The sequence below is a fragment of the Mesoplodon mirus genome, assembly GCF_964341445.2.
Source record: "Mesoplodon mirus genome assembly, chromosome: 19".
NCBI classification, from domain to species: Eukaryota; Metazoa; Chordata; class Mammalia; order Artiodactyla; family Ziphiidae; genus Mesoplodon; species Mesoplodon mirus.
The window spans coordinates 1,360,205-1,380,812 of record NC_138995.1 but is presented as its reverse complement, the minus strand read 5'-3'; the positions used below and the strand labels follow the sequence as shown (position 1 = coordinate 1,380,812).

Sequence of the window (20,608 nt, the reverse complement as noted above, 5' to 3'; positions counted from 1 at the left end):
AGCTGATGGGCCCTGTTCTCTCCCCCGTGTACCTCCCGCCCCTGATCGTCCTGTCACCCGCCAGGCAGTTTGTCTTCCGCTGTTTGGAGAGGGAAGTGGGAGAGGGGTGACGCTGGGGTGTGGCAACCCTTTCCCACTGGTCTCCTCAGGCCCAGGCTGCTTGCAGGCCAGAGGGGAGGCAAGGAGTCTCCCCTCACAGTCCCTGCACACACTGGGCGTCAGGGGTGGTACCCCAGAAAGGACACAGCACGCAGAGCCTGCCAGGAATCGAGAATTAGTTCTGGCACCAACTTGCTGTGGGACCTCAAGGTCCCCCAGGATCCAGCTGTGGTTCCACCACAGAAACCCAGGGCTTGGAGGCACAGCAGTTCTAAAACTTGTACTCAGATGCAGAAGAAATGTTCAGGATGGATGTATGGGGGGTGGATGTATAGATGGATAAATGGATTGTATGTGGAGGGGTAGATGGATTGGTGAATGGATGGTGGGTGTGTGGATGGATAAATGTGGATGGTGGGTGGGTGCATGGATGTGTGGATGGATAAATGGAGGTGAATGGACGAGTGGATGGATAGGTTGGTATGTGGATGGACGGGTAGATGGATGTGTGGACAGGAAGATGGTAGATGGACGGGTGGAAGATGGATGGATGGGTGAATGGTAGATGGACAATTAGAAGGTGGAAGGATGGGTGAATGGTGGATAGATGGGTAGATGGATGGATGGTAAATGGATGGGTGGAAGGTGGATTGCAGGGGATGGTTGTGCATGGATATTGAATGGATAATGGACGGTGGATGGACAGGTAGAGGGTGGTTGGAAGGGTGTACGTGGATGGACAGGTGTGGTGGATGACGGGTAGATGGTTGTTGGAGGGGTGAGTAGATGTTGGATGGAAAAATGGGTGGTGGATGGACAGGTGGATGGGTGGGCGAGTGGATGGATACATGGATGGTGGATGGATGGACAGATGGGTGAGTGGATGTGTGGATGGATAAATGCATGGTGGATAGACAGGTAGAAGGTGGTTGGAAGGGTGGATGGATTGGTGGGTGAGTGGATATTGGATGGATACATGGATGGTGGATGGACAGATAGATGGTGGACAGATGAGTGGATGTTGGATGGATGGGTAGAAGGTGGATAAACAGGTAGACAGTGGATGGGAGGGTGAGTGGATAAATTGATGGTGGATGGATGGACAGTTGGTGGATAGACAAGTGAATGGACATGTGGATGGTAGATAGTCAGGTGGATGGAGGGGGAATGGTGAATGGACAGGTAGAAGGTGGATGGACACGTGGATAGTTGGGTGGATGTGTTGGTGGATGGATGGGTAGGTAGATACATGAATGGTGGATGGACGGGAGGTTGGTGGATGGATGGATGGACACAGATGGTAGATGGACGAGTAGCAGGTAGTGGATGGATGGGTGGGTGAGTGGATGAATGGGAGGACGGATGGGTGGACAGGTAGACGGTGGACTGATGGGTGGAAGGCAGAACGATGGGCAGAGACGGGTGGATATGTGGATGGATAAATGGAGAGTGGATTGCTGTGTGGATGGTAGGAGGAGGATGGATGGGTGGGTGGTGGATGGATGTGTGGATGGATAAATGGGTGATAGATGGACAGGTGGGTGGTAGATGGCCGAGTAGCAGGTGGATAGTTGGGTAGATGGATGGACAGACAGGTAGATGGTAGATGGAAGGTTGAATGCTAGATGGATGGTCAGAAGGTGGATGGATGGCTGGATGGTGCATGGACAGGTGGGTGAGTGGATGTGTGCATGGATAAAGAATGGTGGATGGACGGGTGGATGGTGGATAGATAGGTGAGTCAGCGGATGTGTTGATGGATTAACGGATGGTGGACAAATGGGTAGATGGTGAATGGATAGATGTTCGAGGGATGGGTGGATGGATGAACAAGTGGACCCGCACTCACTCGGCCCATCCATCTGTCCAGTTGTCCTCCCAGGGCTCACCCACTTTAGCCACGAGGCCACTATGACATCACTGAGAGCTGGGAGGTACCCCCTGGATGGCACACAGGGCAGCAGGTCTGAGCAGCAAGCCCCTGCCTGTGAGGCTGACGTGGGACCATCCAGGCCCAGCTGACCCCACGCAGGTGGGCCCCCCCAAAGGCTGTTCTCAGCGGTCATTGCCTGGCAGAGCCAAACTCACAGCAGGACGATCCCGGGCCGGGGGGTGATGGGGCTGCGGTGCCCTCCTGGCGAGGCCCCTCTTCCTCTGGCTGTGATAGGGAGTGATTCCCAAGGGAAGACGCTCAGCCCAGGCATGGTGCATTATGGGTCTTTCTTTGCCAGATGGGGCCATGCCTTGAGCCGCCCGTGTCGTGCTCCTCTTACCTCATGAAGCGTCTGGTGCCAAGGGCGGAAAGCCATTGCCTCCGGCGATGGTGAGTGGGACGCAGGCGGGGGCTTCTCAGGACACGCTGAAAGAGAGAGACGGGTGCAGGCCCCGATCAGAGCCCACCCCAGGCCCGCCCCAGCCCCGACCTCCCGCGAACCTGCCCGCAGTGCCCTGGGGAGGCTTTCTGCAGGCCCCCACCTCCCCTCGATGCTACTTCACGTGCTGCTCGGCGAGTTTGGGAACAGCCTCAGATACGGCTGTCACAGCGGATGCGGCAGAGATAGGGTTTCTGATGGTTATCAGCGGGCACAGAACCCAGACACTGACCTCTTTGTTGGGGGAACAAGGAGGGTTCTCAGATGCACCCAGAGAATTTAAAGTGGCCGCCCGCTGTCCCGGGGCTGGGTGGGGCGGCTTGGAGTCAGGAGGGAGGGGCAGGACGACCCCCAGGGCTAAGGCGGGGCCGAGCTTCTCGCAGACGCCCCACCCGGCCTGTCTGGGGCGAGCTGGACCCAGACCCAGCAGTGAGCCTGGGGCGCCTGTGGAGGGGAGGTGGCCAGCAGCACACACATCTCTGATCGTTTTAGGCTCACACCCCGCTGCCCACGGGCAGGGCCAAGACCTCGGCCCGGTGCCTTCAACCACCAGAGAAAAGGGCTTCTGTTCCAGGGCTGCTTGGAATTGGGGGTTCGGGGGAGAAAATAAATAATGGGGCAGGGGGGCGAGCTGTAGTCCTAGCACACGGCAGGGTCCAGCTGCCCGGGACAGTGCACGTTGCCGCCCTGCAGGGACGGGGACAGGGCCAGACTGGGCAGGGCCGTGGGGCACCGGCTCCTGCACCCCTAGGGTCCATGCGCAGGCAGGGAGGCCAGTGATGGTGGGCTCAGCCTGCCCCATTTAAGTGGGGGCCAGGGCCCCCCAGAGTGTTAAGGGCTGAGGGAACGAGGGTGAAGGGCCTGGTGGTCGTACGGCCTGGATCTCCTGGTCCCTCTCCTTCCTGCGAGTCGGGCGCAGGATGCAAGCCCCCTCCAGGTCCCCTGCCCCTCACAGGCACCCAGCCCGCCCAGGGCAGCCACCAGGCGAGGGGCCGCTCCCAGCGGGAGGCACACAGCCGGGAACACAGCGCTGCCGTCTCCCCTCCACTCCGGTGGACGCGGAAAATTCAGGGTTTCTGCAGCGTCAGCAGAGCTGTGCGCGGACGCTTTTATCATGCCGCGAACACGCCGCTCCCGGGAGTGATAAGCATTAAACCGACCGGGAGGCTGTCAGTCTCAGTTTGAGGGTTTAGAAATATTGGGACGAATAATTAGATTTCATATCGTTACCGCAGCACCCATCGGAGGATCAGGCAGATTAATTTTTTTCTCCCTCCTCCACTCATTAATATTCATTAGAGACTCAGGGAGACCCTGGCCTCCGCCTCTCTGCTGGCTCAGGTCAGGATAGCTGGGACATGGGAGCCGCCGGTCCATCGCTGCTGTGCCAGCACCCCCCCGGTTCCGCTTTGGCCCCCCAGCCTGTCCCCAGCTGTGGGTGACGGGGACCCCCACGTCTGCAGCCGTCTATTAAAGCATGCTCCTTGGTGGAGACACTCGCCCCCAGTTGATACCTGGCGGTTGCTGGCCTGCCGCCCCAGTGGACATCAGCCTCCTAGGCCCAAAGGCACAGCCTCTGCCCACTGTGTCCTGCTGGCCCAAGGGAATGGAGAAGCAAGGGTGGCGGGAGTCCTGTTTGTCCTGTCACGTGCCAGGCGGGCACTGTCTGAAAGGAGGGCTTCACACAGGCTTCCACTTCCCAGCGCCCCGGGGAGACTGAGCCAAAGAGGGATGTGACCCACCCCAGAGCAGGTGGCAGCACAAGGACGGAGCCCACGGTCTCGGGGCATTGCCATTTGCAGAGGTGCTGGGCCCAGGGAGGGGGGGCATGGTGCTGGCTATGGGGCACAGTCAGGGAGTCTGGACTGGACCCGATGCCCAGCTCTGGAGCCCACATGGTCCCTGCAGGCAAAGCCCAGTAAAGCCGTGGTCTTGGACCAGGTGGGGAGGTGCCCAGAACACATCAGGGGACCTCCCATGTGTCACTCGCTCCAGCCATCCCATCACAGTAGCTTCCTGGCCAGGTGCCCCCATCCAGGTGACAGCAAGTGACACTGGTCCTTCAGTTAGAGGTTCTGATACACAGTTTGACTAACAAGCTTTTAGTTGCATAAAACAAAGAGAATACTCAGACACGAATGTGCTGTGTGCCTTTCCACACGGTGCCCAGTGGCGGAGCTTGGGGACCCCCTGCAGGAGAGGAGCCGTCCAGAACCCATCCAGCCCTGGGGCTGCGGCCTGTGGTCATCACCCTAACTTTCTGCGGCCAGGCAGGGCCAGGGTCTGTACCTCATCGCCTCCGTGTGGCAAGGGCCAGCCCCCTCCCAGAGCCAGGCCATGTTGGGACAGGGGACGTATGTTTGCAGTGCTGCCTGGGGAGGGGGCCGCTGGCAGCCCCGAGTGAGAAGCGAGCTCACAGTGCTCCTCCGCTCTGGGCGCTGCAGAGGCCCGGCTCGCAGACCGGGCCGCCGGAGAGAGCGTGGCTGGGCGAGGGGCTGACCACGGTCTGCGAGCTGCAGGGAGGCCAGGTGCTGAGCCAGCCTCTGTGGGGGGACGTCTTGCTGCCCAGGACCTCAGGGGGCTGCCGGGCCCAGGCAGGTGGGATGAGACGTCTACGGGCCCCAGAATGGACTGGACAAAGGTGGGCCTGTGTGCTGTGCAGCCCGTCCCACAGCTCACTCTGCAGGTCTCTGGGGGCCTGTGTGGGAGGAGCCTGCGCCCGGTCCAGTGCCCCAGCAGGGAGGGGGCAGCAAGAACGGGGGTCCGGTGTGCCTCCCTGCCCTGCCACTCACTGGCTGTGCGACCTTAGGCAAGTTGCTCCACCTCTCTGGGCCTCAGTTTCCAAGGGAAACCAGCGCCAGACCCATGGCAGGCACTGGCTCCCTGCTGCATGCGTGTCGCCAGCACAGTGCTTGGCGAGGACCCGCAGCCTGGACAGGGCGCCCATGGGGTAGACTCTAAGGCATCCCTCACAGGGAGCCCCCCGCCGCCCCGGCCAGCCTCTCTCCTGCTGTGTCCGAGGGCATGACTGAGTCCTTGCTGACCCCCCTCCCTGCCCCCAGAGCCCGGCCCTGACCCTGCTGCTGGAGGACGAGGCCTGCTGGCTGAGGACGTTGCCCCGGGCCCTGACCGAGGCCGAAGCCAACTCGGAGATCTACAGGAAGGGTTGGTATCCTGGCGCTTCCCTCACTGCCTTCCGGAGGGTGGGGGTCAGGGCTCCCCCTGGGCCAGCCCTTAAAGGGGAACCAGCCTCCTTGGGCCGGGCCGAGGCGCTGGCCACCACTGCCACCACACGCCCAGTGCCCCCGTTAATGCTTGCCTAGGGCTGGACAGGTGTTGGCCCCGGGGGTTGGGGACAGCAGGCCAGGACTGCCCTCGGGGCCTCTGGGAGACCACAGGGGCAGCGGAGACTGACAGGGCCCAGCGGGCCCACCTGGGGGTGCCTGCTGGACCAGGGCCCTGTGTGGCCTGGCTCCCTCCAGGAGTGGTCAGGAGGGCCATGTCCAAACCCAGCTGGGGGGCCTGGGACAGGTCCCCACACCTTCTGGGGCCTCTGTTTTGTGAAGCCGAGGAAAGCTCCACGCCCCACGTCCCTCCTGCATCCCTGCACCTTCCAGGAGTGGCCCTGGGAGGGCGGGAGACCACCCCCCCCATTACAGATGAGGCAGCTCAGGTCCCGGGGAGGATGTGGGGATAGACACGTGACAACTTCTACAGCCAAGCAAGAGCCATCCACTGCAGCGTGGCCACAGGAAATCCACCTCCTTCTTCTGGGGGGCAGGGGAGGGCTCCGCTTTGGGTAGAATGTTCTGGGGGTGTCACCCTCACCATCGCCTCCTGAGCACACTGGACTAAATGTCCTGTGGGCAGCCTTGTTTCAGGACAGAGCCAAAGGCCACTGGAGATGGGCAGGGGCAAGCTGGGCTGCTGCTCCAACACCTCCCCCAGCCCCTCCCCACCTGGGGGCCTCCAGGGCACAGCAGGGGTCAGAGCAGGTCCTGAGGTCAGCATTCGGGGACCTGAGCGTTCCATCTGCCCTGCCACTGACCCCGAGGACCGGGGACCTGAGCCTTCCATCTGCCCTGCCGTTGACCCCAAGGACCTGGCTAGCACAGCACCCGTGTGCCTGTTTCCCCCTCTGTAGGGGGAGAGGACCCCGGCCCACCCTCCCTGCTTTGGGTGCTCTAAGGACCCAGAGAGCAGCTGGAAAGCACGGGAGGGCCCAGGTTGGCAGCAGGTGCCCAGCTGGGGGTTCGTACACCTGGCGGGGACGTGACCCAGTTAGCAGTGCCTGGCCTGCGCCCCCTGCTCGCCTGGTCAACAGGGTTCATCTGCCCAGGCAGGACAAGGGGCCCTGCGGTGCTGATGCTAGCCAGGTGGCCTGGTCCCGAAGGCAGCTCAGCCCAGGTCCTGTTGGCCAAGGCTGCCCCCCGCAGGCCACCGTGGCAACAGCCGCACTGGCTGAGTCGCAAGGAGGCCTTTCAAGGGCGCGGGTGAGCGGCTCCCGGGCCCTCCCAGCCCTGCTCCACTCTCCCCGAAGAGGGCCCTCCCGCTCCGACGGGCACAGGCAGGGAGGCCCAAAGGGCAGGCAACACCTAGTCGCCCTGAGGAGGTAGGCGCGCCACGGAGACCAGCCGGCCACAGCTGCGAACCCGGGTGTGGCCTTGTCCGGCCACCACACTGGCTTCGAAACCCCCGTGCCTAAGCTGGGGCGGCGCGGAGGGCATCAGGAGGATAAGATGGGCGGGGGGTCTTTGCAGAGGCGCGGCCGTGGTGGCCTGGGGCCGCCGGCGCCCCGTCACAGACGCCCTCCCCCCCCGCAGATGGCGCCCTCTGGTGCAGGCTCACCAGGCCGGTGGCCGCGGGCGGACGGCTGAGCGTGCTCCTCGCGGCCGAGCCCCACGGTGACCCCGGCCAGCCTGTGAAGGAGCCGGCGGAGCCCGAGGGCCTGGCCCCCTCCCCAGCCGCCGACATCCAGCTCCTGCCCCAGCAGGCGGGCATGGCATCAATCCTTGCGACTGCCGTTGTCAACAGTGAGTAACCCGCTGCCTGCCTGCCCCCCACCCCAGGCTCCGAGCTGCAGGCAGTGCCCAGCTCAGGATCTGCAAAGGCCGGTCACCGCTGCCACCTGAGCAGAGGAGGGCGTGTGCCCCGGGGACGTGCACGGGGGCCTGGCAGTGGGGTTCCAGGAGGGGCTCCAGGGTGCAGTCAGCGTGCAGGGGGCCACGTGGTGAGCTCCCAGATGCCGACGGGGAGGCGGGCCCACAGCCTTCCCGGAGGCTCTTCAGCAGAGCGGGCTTCTCACCACGGCGCCTCTGGCACACGCTCCACGGGGTCCTGAAGGCCCTTCTAGATCACCAGCTGGAGAGGCCACGCGGGGCAGGGGTGGAGTCTTGGACACATGTACCGTGGGGTGCCCAGCAGCAGCCCTGCCCTCACCCACTAGACGCTGGTACCATCCCCACCTCCCAGGTGTGAAGGACGTGGCCCGTGTCCCCTGGGGCAGAGCTGGAGCGGGGGGACCACGGCGGTCACTCACTCCTCCCCCAAGCAGCGGAGGGTCTGAGAACCGATGAGATTCGCTCGTTTCTCAAATCCCTGTTCAACGTCCACCCCGAACCAAGCAGTCAAGACACTGGGGTCACCGAGGTGGGAACAGCTGCCCGCCCTGAGGGCTCCACCACTCCAAGGGCGGGGGCAGGCACATCCACGAAGGAGGGCAAGTGGTGACGTGGGCAGTGGCTGGGGTGCTCAGGAGACCCGCGCGCCGGGAAGCAGCTGAGCGGACGGCCGCCGTGGCCAGAGCCAGACTCCGAGGGTGGCCCCAGACCAGGGCTGGGATTCCTCCTCAGAGAAACGACCGCGGCAGGGGGCTTTCAGGCAGCAAAGCGTACGACCCCATTTAGTTCTAAAATTGCTAGGCTGCTAGAGGGAGACTGTAGGGTTGTAAAATTGGGAGAAAAGTGACCTTCTTAAGCAGGTCGAACGTGATGACGGCTTTAAGCAGGTGGAAGCACCATGGCAGAGGCCAGAGGGGCACTGGAGTGAACAGGGCCTGCCGGGGGGCTGGCAGGGGGGAGCGGCAGCGTGAGACCGGGGCTTCAGCATGGCCGCGGGGTGGACAGTCTGTCCCGTCGCAGTCAGCGTGGAGGGCCCGTTCTGAGCAGCCTGACCCGAGACGCCTACTGGGCACTAAGTGGAGCCCAGGAGGCGACTGGGGGACACGTGCTGGGGCTCAGGGTGCGGTCAGAGTGGGGGAGCTCCAGGCAGGATGAGGCCCCAGGGAGAGACAGGACCTGCAGACACTAGAGCCAGGGGCGAGGGGAGGCGTCTGCCAATGGTCCGCCGTGTCCCGGCTGTGTTGAGACCAAGGGCAGGCAGCATGGAGGTCACCGTGACCCAAACACTGGCAGCCAAGTGAGGAGGGTGACACCAGAGGGGGTGGGGACAAGCACAGGCGGGTGGCCCGTCCCCAGAGCCTGCATGGAGGGACAGGGCAAGGCCACTGCCCCAGGGAGAATGGGGGTCCTGCAGGGGAGCTGAGAGGGTGGTGGTGAGCAAACAGGGGTCTTGTCTGAACGTTGAGGTTTCAGGAAAGAAGGGTGCTGGGTGGAAGGGTCTCTCAGAGGCCAGGACGGCCACCCCACCAGGGCAGGGAATGGCATCTGGTGCCCGGGGGGCTGCAGGGAGCCCCGGGTGCTAGAGGGTTTCCTCTCAAGCCCGCCCAGGAGCAGCCCCTCTGGGCCTCGGTTTCCCTCCCCTTGGCTCTGACACTGGTCTGTGAGGGCATGGTAGGCTAGACATCATTTATACCAACCCCACATGGGCCTCTCCTACTGGTGGTCTAGAAGGGCTTTCAGAACCCGAGCTCCAAAGTCAATCAGACCCGGTTTAATTCTTGAGACTCCACCACTCTGGGCCTCAGTTTTCTCATCTGTGGAAGCAGTAAAGGTAGTGCCGGTCTTGAGGTGTCTGTGCAGGTTACCTGGGCTGCATCCACCCAGGACTTGGCCCGAGGTCAGCCCTGGGTTTGGTGGGGCGACGACCATCCTTGCTAAGTTTTAGGGCTGGGGCTGGGGCCCACACGGGCCTCCGAGGCTCCCAGTCCCTCCCCTTTGCCGCAAGCAGTGGCACAGACCCTGCAGATACCAACAGAAGCCCACCGCTGGCCCCTCAGACCCGGATCCCAGCTCAAGGCCTCAGCTGATAGAGAACAGAGCTGCCTTGAGACCCCCAAATAAAAGGGAACTTGAAAATCAGAAATAAACAACACAGTAGGGAGACTTGAGCCGGAAACACTGCAAGCACAGGGGCACGAGGAGGGCCCAGCTCACCTGACAGACAGGTGCTAAATTCCTTAAAAGAGGCAGAAGATGGAAACCTGGCAGGCCCCGGGGGGGGGGACAGGCAGACCACCTGTTCAGTAACTGCCAACCAACGGGCTGAGAAACACGTCCTAACCTGCACAAGTTACAACCCCCAGAAGGTGTCCCAGGCCCCTCTATTCCATGTGAAGGTCAAGGTCGAGACCCAGAACAAGGTCTCCCCCCTGCCCTGGGTTCAGCCAAGGGGTGGCTGGCCAAGGAGCAGGGACAGAAACAACAGAACATTCCTTATCATTCTGCTGAGAACCGGAGGGCTGCTGAAGCACCCACCAGAGAATCCTCACCAGCTGGCAAATCCACCCCCGCCATCCAAACCCCCATAAACCGCAAAGGTAGAGGCAGCCCACTTGGGTTAAGTGTAGGGAATTCAGCAAGTTCTAACCAATAACACAAAGAGCCATCAGGTGTATGGGGGGGGAGGGCGGTGCACCGGGAGGCTCCTCATCCTCTGCAGCTCCTGGCCTCAGCCCCCTGCCCACCCAGAGCCACGCTCACCTCTCGCCCTCCTGCCCCAGTGCCTGGGGACTCAGGCACCCAGCCGCCCCCACACCCGCTCACACGCACACACCTGTCCTCCACGGGCACCCAGCTCCACGCCAGCCCGCAAGTCCCATCGCCCCCGCCAAGTCACAGAGACAATCAGGTCACGGACCCCAGCCTCGCTCCTTCCGTGGGCACCCCCAAGAGACCACAGTGTCTCCTTATGGGGCTCCCTGTCGGGACGCAGCCCAGGGGCCATCCTGGGGGTCACTCACACCCCATCCGCAAGTCCCCATGGCATCCTGGAGATCTGTAGAGAGGGGACACGGAGTTACCAAGGGACACCTGAGAAGGCAAAGCAGTGAAGAGGGACAGCCCAGGTCACAAACTCCACCCCCCCAAGGTGGAGGACGCCGGGGAACAGCCCTCGTGTTGCACAGGGCCCACGGCCTGCCCCGGGTGCTAGGCGGCCGGCGCTGCTGCCGGGGCACCCCTCAGGCTGCACCCGCCTCTCCCGCCCGCAGAAGACGTCTTTCCCTGCAAGGACTGCGGCATCTGGTACCGCAGCGAGCGGAACCTACAAGCCCACCTCCTCTACTACTGCGCCAGCCGCCAGGGCTCCAGCTCCCCCGCCGTGGCCGCCCCCGAAGAGAAGCCCAAGGAGACCCACCCCAGCGAGCGGGTCTGCCCCTTCCCCCAGTGCCGCAAAAGCTGCCCCAGCGCCAGCTCCTTGGAGATCCACATGCGCAGCCACAGCGGTGAGCCCCGCCCCCAACAGCGTGTCTCCCCACCCAAGCCATGCATGCTCACTGCAGTTATCCTGGGGTTGCACAACTGCCGTGGACGTTCCCGAGTGGTCCTCCCACCACGCCGAGCAGCCTCCCACAGGGCCCCAGGCCACGCCGCGCCCCGCCTGCGACCGGCTGGGTGGTCGGCTGGGGGCTGGGCCCCGACGGGGTCCTAGGAGGCGGAGCTTAGGGGCCCTGCACACGTGCCCGTGCCGTAGTCCTTGGCCGGCCAGCCTCCCTTACCGGGCCCCGTGTTCCAGGAGAGCGCCCCTTCGTGTGTCTCATCTGCCTGTCCGCCTTCACCACCAAGGCCAACTGCGAGCGGCACCTCAAGGTGCACACAGACACGCTGACGGGTAAGCGGGGCCAGGAAGGGGGCGGCGGGGTCTGTGGGGCGCAGCCTCCGGCAGGGCTCTGACACCACAGCCCACCTGCAGGTGTCTGCCACAGCTGCGGCTTCATCTCCACCACAAGGGACATCCTCTACAGCCACCTAGTGACCAACCACATGGTCTGCCAGCCGGGCTCTAAGGTGGAGATCTACTCATCAGGGGCTGGGCACCCCACTGCCAAGCTCCCTGCAGGTGAGCCCCCGAGGACGGGGAAGGGGGAAGTAGGCTCGGCCACGAGGGGTGGGGGGGGGTGTCGGTTTCGGCCTTGACCCTCCACCACCTCTGCGCCCAGCCCAGGTCTCCCTTCCCACCCTCCCCAGCTTCAGGTCTGGCCCAGGCAGATCCTGCTCCAGCCCTGAAGTGTGGCCCCTGGGGTCTCCCCGCAGACAGTCTGACCGCCTTCCAGCAGCACACGGCGCTGCACGGCCCCCTGGCCTCTGCAGACCTGGGCCTGGTGCCCACCCCATCACCGGGACTGGACAGGAAGGCCCTGGCAGAGGCCACCAACGGAGAGACCATAACGGGCCCCCAGAACGGGGGCGGCGGCGAACCCCCAGCGACCCCCAGGAGCATCAAGGTGGAGGCGGCGGAGGAGCCCGAGGCGGAGCCAGGGCCCCGGGCCCTGTCGCGGACGCCGTCACCACCCAGCGCGGGCCCCAGCCCCGTGCGCGTGAAGGCGGAGCTGTCCAGCCCCACGCCCGGCTCCAGCCCAGGGCCCGGCGCGCTCTTCCTGCCGCAGCTGCCCACGGCGCCGCCGGCCTCCGAGATCCTGGCCAAGATGTCCGAGCTGGTGCACAGCCGGCTGCAGGCGGGCGCGGGGGTGGGCGCGCCGGCTGGCCTCTTCACGGGGGCCCCCAAGGGCGCCACGTGCTTCGACTGCGACATCACCTTCAACAACGTCAACAACTTCTATGTACACAAGCGCCTCTACTGCTCCGGCCGCCGCCCGCCCGACGACACGCCCCCTGCCCGCCGGCCCAAGGCGGCCCCCGCCCCGCCGCGCGCGCCCCCCGCCCCGCCGCCCGCCGAGGCCGACGAGCAGCGCTCGTTGCCGGGCCCCGGGGCGCGCGAGGACGAGGCAGGGGGCGCGGCTACGCCCGAGGCGGAAGCCGAGACCGAGGCGGGCGGCCGGGGCAGCGAAGGCAGCCCGAGCCCGGGCAGCGGGGCAGACGAGGACGACGACCCCCGCCGGACACTGTGCGAGGCCTGCAACATCCGCTTCAGCCGCCACGAGACCTATACGGTGCACAAGCGGTACTACTGCGCCTCTCGCCACGACCCGCCGCCGCGCCGGCCCGCGCCCGCCGGCACCGCCGGGACCCCCGCGCCCGCTGCGCCGCCCGTGCGCACGCGCAGGCGCCGCAAGCTCTACGAGCTGCACGTGGCCGGACCCGCCCCGCCCCCGGTCGCACCCGCCCCGTCCCCGGTCGGACCCGCCCAGCCCGTCGCGGCAGGCCACGCCCCCACGCCGCCTGCGTCTCCGGCGCCGCGGCCCGGAAGCGGAAATGGAGGCGGAGGTGGAAGCGGCCCAGAACCGGCGGAAGGCCCCATCGACCTGAGCAAAAAGCCGCGGCGCCAGGCTCCCGCCGCCGCCCCTGGCCCTGCGCCCGGCCTACCGGCCCTGGCCGACTACCACGAGTGCACAGCCTGCCGCGTGAGCTTCCACAGCCTCGAGGCGTACTTGGCGCACAAGAAGTTCTCGTGCCCCTCCGCCCCGCGCCGCCTGCGCGCCACCCCCGAGGACCCGCCCGCCGTCGTCTGCCCCTACTGCCCCCCGAACGGCGTGGTGCGCGGCGACCTCATCGAGCACTTCCGCCTGGCGCACGGCCTGCTGCTGGGCAAGCCCCCGGCCGGCTCCGGCTCCGGCCCTGGCGCCGAGGCCCGGACGCCCTCGCCCGCCGCCCCCCGCGATGGCCTCAACGGCCAGGACCCTTGGGAGCCGCCCGCCGGCAGCCCCCGGCCCGGCCCGCCCGCGGCCACGTCCCCCGAGGCCGTGCCGGCACCCCCCTCCCACTCGGACAAGGGCGTACAGATCCCCAGCCAGGGGACGGCGGCTTCCGTGCCCAACGGCAACCACAGGTACTGTCGCCTGTGCAACATCAGGTTCAGCAGCCTGTCCACCTTCATCGCCCACAAGAAGTATTACTGCTCCTCGCATGCGGCCGAGCACGTGAAGTGAGCGCCCGGCGCTGCTGCCCTGCAGGGGGACCCGGGACGCTCCAGGCACAGGCCTCGTCAGAGAGGCTGCAGGGGGCAGCGCCCGCCTGGACCTTGGCACTTAATAAAGAAGTTCAGTTTGCTGAGCACAGTGGTGGAGCAGTCTAGTTCTCTGAGCAGGGGGCCCCTGCGGGGAGGGCGCAGGCAGGGCCAGCACCACCCGTAAGTACACGCAGGACACTGCAGGCCGGAGTCTCGCCCCGCACCCGGGGCTGATGGCACTGCTCTAGGCCCCCTTGGGGCACGGGGAGAGCAGGCACTGCCCTTCTAGGTCCACTGCTGCTGCTCTCCAGGATCCAGCCACAAGCTCTGGTTTGGCCACTAGACACCAAAGGGAAGAGCTTAATCCTGGCCAGCGGACAGCTCTTGCACCTGCTCTCTCCTGAGGCCGGGATGGCACCTGTCCAGTCACAGAGCACCAAGGAATCCAGGGAGGGGAGCATGTTGGGGAGGATGAAGCGCTGCAGTTGCCGAGGCTGATGGGGGAGAAGGGAGAGTGAGCCGCTGACAGGCACTGGGGCCCACAGCGAGCGACCCCTGGGACCCGGGGGCTGCGGCGGGCACGAGGCTGGGGCCACACCACCCCCAGTCTGCCCTGCTGCTGCTGACCGTGACCTGGGCCAAACGCAAGCAAGAGGAGTCCAACTGTGGTCTTGGCACTTGGCAGCTGGGGGCTGTGGGCACCCTCAAGCCTGGTGTCCCTGTTTGCAGTACAGAATGTCTTTTCCAATATACCTGGCCACCTACTGCCGATGAAAGTGAAACCTGACCTCTCACCTTTCTCTGCCTCCAAACATCAGATGTGCTTCGTGCCACCCACCCAGACTCACTCCTGCTCACTCGAGGCAGGTTTCCTCCCGCCCAGCCCTCGGGGGTGACAGGCTAAGGAGCTTGTGTTCGGACAAGAACAGTCCCCACACCTCGCCCACAGGTCCATGGGACACGGCCCCCTCCCACTTGCCTCCAGCTGGCCCTGAGTACCAGGGTGTGACCGGGGCTGCTGGACAGTCGGGGGCCCCGGGAGCCAAGCTGCTTTCCTGGTAAATGCCCCGCCTTGTGAAGACCTTCCTGGCTCTGCCCTCCTGGACTGGGGCAGGGAGGCTCCCAGACCCCTCAACTCTGCTCATTATTGCGCCCCGGGGAGTCTGAGGCTCCGCCTCTGAGTCGCACCACCAAATGGGCAGCAGAAGTCATTAACCCTCAGGCAGGGGGAACGTCCCTGTGTGCTGATGGGCACAGATGCTCGAAGGGAAAGGATGGGGGAGGCAGGGGAAGCACCTGTGCTCACCCCCACCCCTGCACCACGTGAGTGGAGGATAGCGCCACACAGAAAAGGGCCTCAGTGTCCACGCCCACCCGACCCCTGACCACCACCCCAGGTCTGAACTGCTGGCCAGGCCAAGCCTTGTACCAGGGAGGTCCTGGGCCCTGCAGCTGGGTCCTGGGTCACATGCCCCCTGCTCTCCCCCGCACCCAGGTGAATGGCCAGCACCCTGTGGCCCTTGCCCCACTCAAGGTCCCCAGTGCTAGGCTCTCCACCCACAGCCCGGAGCCCACCTTCCCCCTCCTCGGACCCCCGTTTCCCACACGCTGCCTCCTTCTCATGCCACCCCATGTTCTCCCCAAGAACCTGCCACCACCATCCCAGCTGCAGCCTAGGGACAGCGCTCAGCCTCCTTCCCACCTCTGGGAGCCCTGATGCTCCCAGACCAGCCCCCCGCCCCCATCCCCGAAGCTCACTCCACGTACGGTCCTGGGCGGGCACGTGGGTTCCCGGGCCCCTATGTCTCTCTAGGCCAGCCATGCCCCCTGCCCAGACTAGTGCACCCACTACATGTCCCTCAAGGGCCCTGACACGTCCAAGACTGAGCTCTCCCTGCTGCGTCTTCTCCCCACACCTGCGCAGACGTGGCCATCAACCCTCTGCCCCCAGAGCTGGTGACGGCAGCACCCTCACCTCCTCACACCTCAGTGTCACAGCAGCTGTGACTCCGCGAAACCCGCCTCTGCCCATCCTGGCCCCCAGGTCCACAAGTTTGCCTCACTTCTCTCTCAGCTGTCGATTCCAAACCTCTCAGCACGTCTCACTGCCTCGGGGGATGGCCGCCCCCGATGGACTGCAGGGTCCCCCGCCAACACGACTCTTCACTGCCGGGTCGGGTGGTCGGGAGACCAGATGGTGTCACACCCTGCTTCAGGCCTTCAGCAGCTCTTGCTGCACAGAGGTGGCCACCAGACCCTGGTCGTCGCCTCATGGCCCGTTCATGCTGCTCCAGCGTCTCCGGCACCACCTGCTCCCTGCAAGGGGCTGCCCTTGTCACGCAGTTTAGAGACCTTCCCTGACCCTCCGTCCTAACACCCCGCTCATTTCCCCATCATAGTGGTCACTCTCGGGGTCACCTGGTTTGATTTTCTTACCCCCTTCTCCCTGCCCCACGGGTCTCGCCGGCCTTGACCACGGCTCCAGGGCACCTGGCCCACGGCCCGGCCCCGGGGAGGGGCACGTGGTCAGTCCAGCCCCCCACCACGCCCCAGTCGTCACAGCCCTCTGCAAAGCCAGCCCCGCCTGCCCACCTCCTGGGTTCCCTTCTCCATCCCATTCTCTGCTGGGCTCCTGCCTTCGGCCATCCCCCAACACTGTGCCAACTGCACCTTCCCAAGCCAGCTCTGATCAGGTGACACTGTACACACAGCATGCACAGCACTCGGTCCACGTTCAAGGCCACTGTCCAAGCCCATCTCCTCCTAATTGGGTCGCCCCCCCGCCGAGTCCTGTGTGCAAACCTCATCCAGGTCTCCGCAGCCCCGTGCACCCTGGGCCCTGTGCTGCCCGTCCACCCCTGGGGAAACCCTGGCACTAGGAATCACTGCAGGTGGAAGTTCCTGGCACCAGGGGTCAGCAGTGACTCGTTTACGTGGGCCAGCAGGCCAGGTGCCAAGAGCTCTCGGCCGGCCAGGGCACCCGCCCTCTGTCTCCTGAGGACCCAGAAGGAAGGGTGGGAGGCGGAGGCAGGTCCCAGATGCAAAGGGAACAGGGAGAACGTGGAGGAGGGCAGCGTGCAGCCCAAGGACCTGCAGAGTCTGGAGCCGCGTGGTCTCCACCAAAGGCACAACAGAGATGACCGGCGAGCAAGGGAGGAGCCCGAGGGCCGGGCCCTGGGTGCGGGGGCGCACGGGAGAAGGCGGGGGTGCCCAGGCAGAGTCCCGGCAGGCATCAGGCGGGTCATACAGCTGCCCGTGCAGCAGCCCTGGAGGTACAGCCTCTACCCTCCTCCCCCATCGCCGTCCTCACAGGAGGAGGTGGGCTCTGGGAGGGGGCGCGGCCGGCCATCAATCGAGCCGGTGCTGGGAACACCACCGCTGAGCACGCACACGGCTGCCGTGGCCGCCTCCCTTCCGAGGCTCCGGCCCAGCCTTGCTCGCAGACCTGCCCTCGCCTGCCTCTCACGGGTAGCAGCTCGGAGCAGCTGAGCCCAGGCCCCCCACCGCACGGCCAAGGCCGGCTTCGGCGCCTCCGTGTGGGGACAGCCGCGGGGGACGACTTAGGAGAGCGGTTCTCTGGGACACAGTTGGTCCCCGTTCCCGAGAGCACTCTTCTCCGGGGCAGCCACGTCGCATCACCCGAACCCCAGTGGAGAATACACATTCCAGGGGCCCCGGGCGGGCTGAACAGGCCAGGGCCTGGGAATCGGCCTTGATCAGCTCCCAGCAGATTCTTCTCTGGCCAGTTTGAGAAATACCTGCAGGGCAGGTGCTCAGACACTGTTCATGCGTTTCTGGTCAGCCCAACAGGCGCAGGACGGCCCTGCCGAGGGGCCTCTGTCAGCTGAGGCAGGATGCAGCGAGGAGGGGGCTGGGCCCAGACCTCAGCCCTTCAGAACTGCACGTTCCGACCCACCCCCGTCCCAATACCATTCTGCCTTCCTTCATCATCAGATGAGCCTCGGAAGCCCCGGTCCCGCTAAGTCCAGGCCGCGCTGCTAAGCAGAGCCACCGGGGGCGGCAGCCATGCCCAGACTGCGGAAGGTCCCCTGTGCAGAGTCCGAAGGGCACGCGGCTGGGAGAGCGGGCTGGGACTCCGAGGGGTCCGGCCGCGTTACTTAACTAGGGGCTCGCGGGTGGGAACCGCCCCCAGCCGCCGTCCCGGGGAGAAGTGCCAGGCAGCACCCCAGGAAAGGAGAGGGGACCCCGTCCCTGACGCTGTGCTTGCGGGCGGCGCAGCCCCGAGTCCTGACCAGTGTGATGGGGCACCCTCGCTCCGGGAGCAGGCCCAGGCCCGAGGCTCCTTTGCTGCCACACGGCTGCCACCGTCATGCTCGCCCCTGATCCCCACCCCCACCCCGGAGCATGGCAGCACGAGAACTAATGCCCTGATGGAACCAGCCTGAGCACCGGCTCCCTGTGCACCTAACACGCCCAGGGGGTGAGCAAGCCCCTCCCTACGTACAAACGCCCTGCACAGGTAGCCCAGGAGCTGTGCTCAAGGGCTGGGCGCTGGGGGCTGGAATCCTGCCACCGCTGTGCTGCGGCGGCCGCCCCGTCCCAGGGAAGCCGACCAGGGCACCTGCAGAGGGAAGCGGCCACCGGGACGTCCACATGACACTTTGTGAGGTCGCATCAGTGGGCGACAACAGAGAATTCAAAACAGAAGCTTGAGATTCAGACGAGACGTGTCTGGAGATTCACAGTAGTATAGGACTTTGCACGGCAGGAGAGGATAAGGGCCGACTGTGTGTCACGAGTCTAACGTCAGCTCTGAGTTACTACTCACCGCCTCCGAGACGGGGCCGCTAGCCAGTATTTCCAAGGACCCCAAAATGCATAGACTTTAAAAGACCCCCGGGGTCTCCCTGGTGGCGCAGTGGTTGAGAGTCCGCCTGCCGATGCAGGGGATACGGGTTCGTGCCCCGGTCTGGGAGGATCCCATATGCCGCGGAGCGGCTGGGCCCGTGAGCCATGGCCGCTGAGCCTGCGCATCCGGAGCCTGTGCTCCGCAACGGGAGAGGCCACAACAGTGAGAGGCCCGCGTCCGGAAAAAAAATAAAAATAAAAATAAATAAATAAATAAATAAATAAAATAAAAGACCCCCGGAGTCTGAGGACCAAATTCTTGAGGGACACACATGTGACCTGACCCCCCACCCAGGAGGGGCCACCCCGGGACCCACGCCACTAACTCAGTGGGAATCAAAGCAAAGGCTGCTGCCAGGGAGGATCTCGACGCCACGACAGGGCTCGAAGGACAAGGAGACGACGTCCACGGCCCCGGCCCCTCAGGCTCGGTCGGGGAGAGGCCCTGCCCCTGCACACGCGGGCGCCCAGCCACCTCTGCCACGGGGGTCGCCACTTGGACGCAAGAAAGTCGGGGGCGGGGTACGCTGCATGAGGCCCGTCTCCCCACCCCCCCGGGCTGGTGGGTCTGTAACGTCTCTGAACGTGGCAGCCCCGATGGCTTGATTCCATCCACAATGTGAAGAGGCCCCAGCGGACCCCGAATCCAGAGGATCCCCAGCAGCCGCTTCTTGACTCCCAGGTGCAACTCTTAGAATTCGGTCGTTAACAGCCCTCTGATCAGGCCCACGGCAAGAAACGCAGCCGACATCGCCAGTCTCTCCGCGGACGCTGAGAAACGAAGCCTGCTCCTCACGCCTCCCGGCCTTCGCCTGGGCCGTGCGTGGCCACGCCCCGCCCCACCAGGGCCAGGCGGAAAACGCAGTGTGGGGCGGGGAGGCGGAGGGCAGAGAGGGAGAGCACAGCTCTCTCCCGCCCCCTGTCCACAGCCAGGTGTTTTCTGAGGCTGTGACTCGACGCCGGGTGGGGGCAGAGCTTCTAGCCACACGAACGGCGCTCGACACTCATGCACATGCTCCCAGCCTCTCGTCTGCGGTGGGCGAGCTGTGATCTCGTGGACGGAGCACCTTTACAGGAGCCCCTCGGGCGTGGCCAGGACACACCACTCTGGCCGGTTCTCTGGGTTCCCTGGATGTCACCTTCACGCCGCCCAGGGCCTCTGCAGGGACATCCCTTACAGGCTGGTCTATGACACTTAATGAGATGAGAAGATCGCGGAGTTCCTGCAGGCCCCCAGCAGCTGACACGAATGCCCTTTATCACGCAGAGGGGTAGTCAAAGCTGGACCCGCCACCTTATTAGGTCCTGCTCGAAACCGAGGCCACTCTGAGCTCCATGGAAATCACGTCTCAGCACTCCAGGTGACAGGGCTGGCCCCGTGAGTTAGCACAGAGAAATCTCAGCAATGACGCCGAGGGCACGTGCGACTCACACGCAGATGCACACGTAACGGTGGGTTCACGTTCGGGTGCCACGTATGTGCTCGGACGGCGTGACGGCAGAGTGACGGCCCCAAAGCTGTCCCTGTCTTAATTCCCGCAACCCGTGTGTGTTTCCCTCCAGGTGCTGACCTGATGACCTTGAGATGGGGAGGCCATCCCAGAGGGACAGGCACGCACAGGGAGCAAGGCCAGCGGGCAGGGCAGACTGGCCCGGGCAGGCGGAGGGGCAGGCCCCCTGGATTCTGAGAAGGATCCACCAGCCGCAGCTGGTGTGCCGGGTCTGGACCTGGACGCGCCCAGACTCAGGCCTCTCCCCCGGGGGTTCCCTGAGCCACGTCTCTAACCTGCTGTGGGCAGAGCTCGGTCCCAGGGCCCTGCAGACAGCAGCTTGGGCTCGCCTTCCATGACACTCCAGCCACCCAGCAGAGGGCAACTGGGAAGGAGCAAGGACACGCACACACCTCCTGTGCTTTTACACCAGCAGCTCTGAGTGTGCGCCAGGGAATCCAGGGGTGCCCCCAGCCTTTCCAGAGGGCCAGCAAGGCCCTCCTTTGACCGAAGTTGTGTGAGTGGCACAAAAGC

At 64.8% G+C, this 20,608-nt stretch overlaps 1 protein-coding gene across 2 annotated transcripts in view; it reads left to right on the top strand.

The window, feature by feature from the left end:
* Positions 1-13,789, top strand: part of ZFPM1 (zinc finger protein, FOG family member 1) — a 68,736-nt gene extending 54,947 nt beyond the window's left edge. Inside the window, exons 5-10 of one of the 2 annotated variants that reach the window (XM_082606221.1) lie at positions 5,534-5,636; positions 7,295-7,504; positions 10,861-11,094; positions 11,385-11,480; positions 11,562-11,708; positions 11,903-13,789. In XM_082606221.1, the coding sequence (XP_082462347.1) occupies positions 5,534-5,636; positions 7,295-7,504; positions 10,861-11,094; positions 11,385-11,480; positions 11,562-11,708; positions 11,903-13,695 (2,583 nt within the window). In that variant the 3' untranslated portion in view covers positions 13,696-13,789. Of the gene's footprint in view, positions 1-5,533; positions 5,637-7,294; positions 7,505-10,860; positions 11,095-11,384; positions 11,481-11,561; positions 11,709-11,836 lie in introns of both variants that reach the window. The other variant, XM_082606220.1, reaches the window with a different exon arrangement.
* The last annotated feature ends 6,819 nt before the right edge of the window (positions 13,790-20,608 follow it).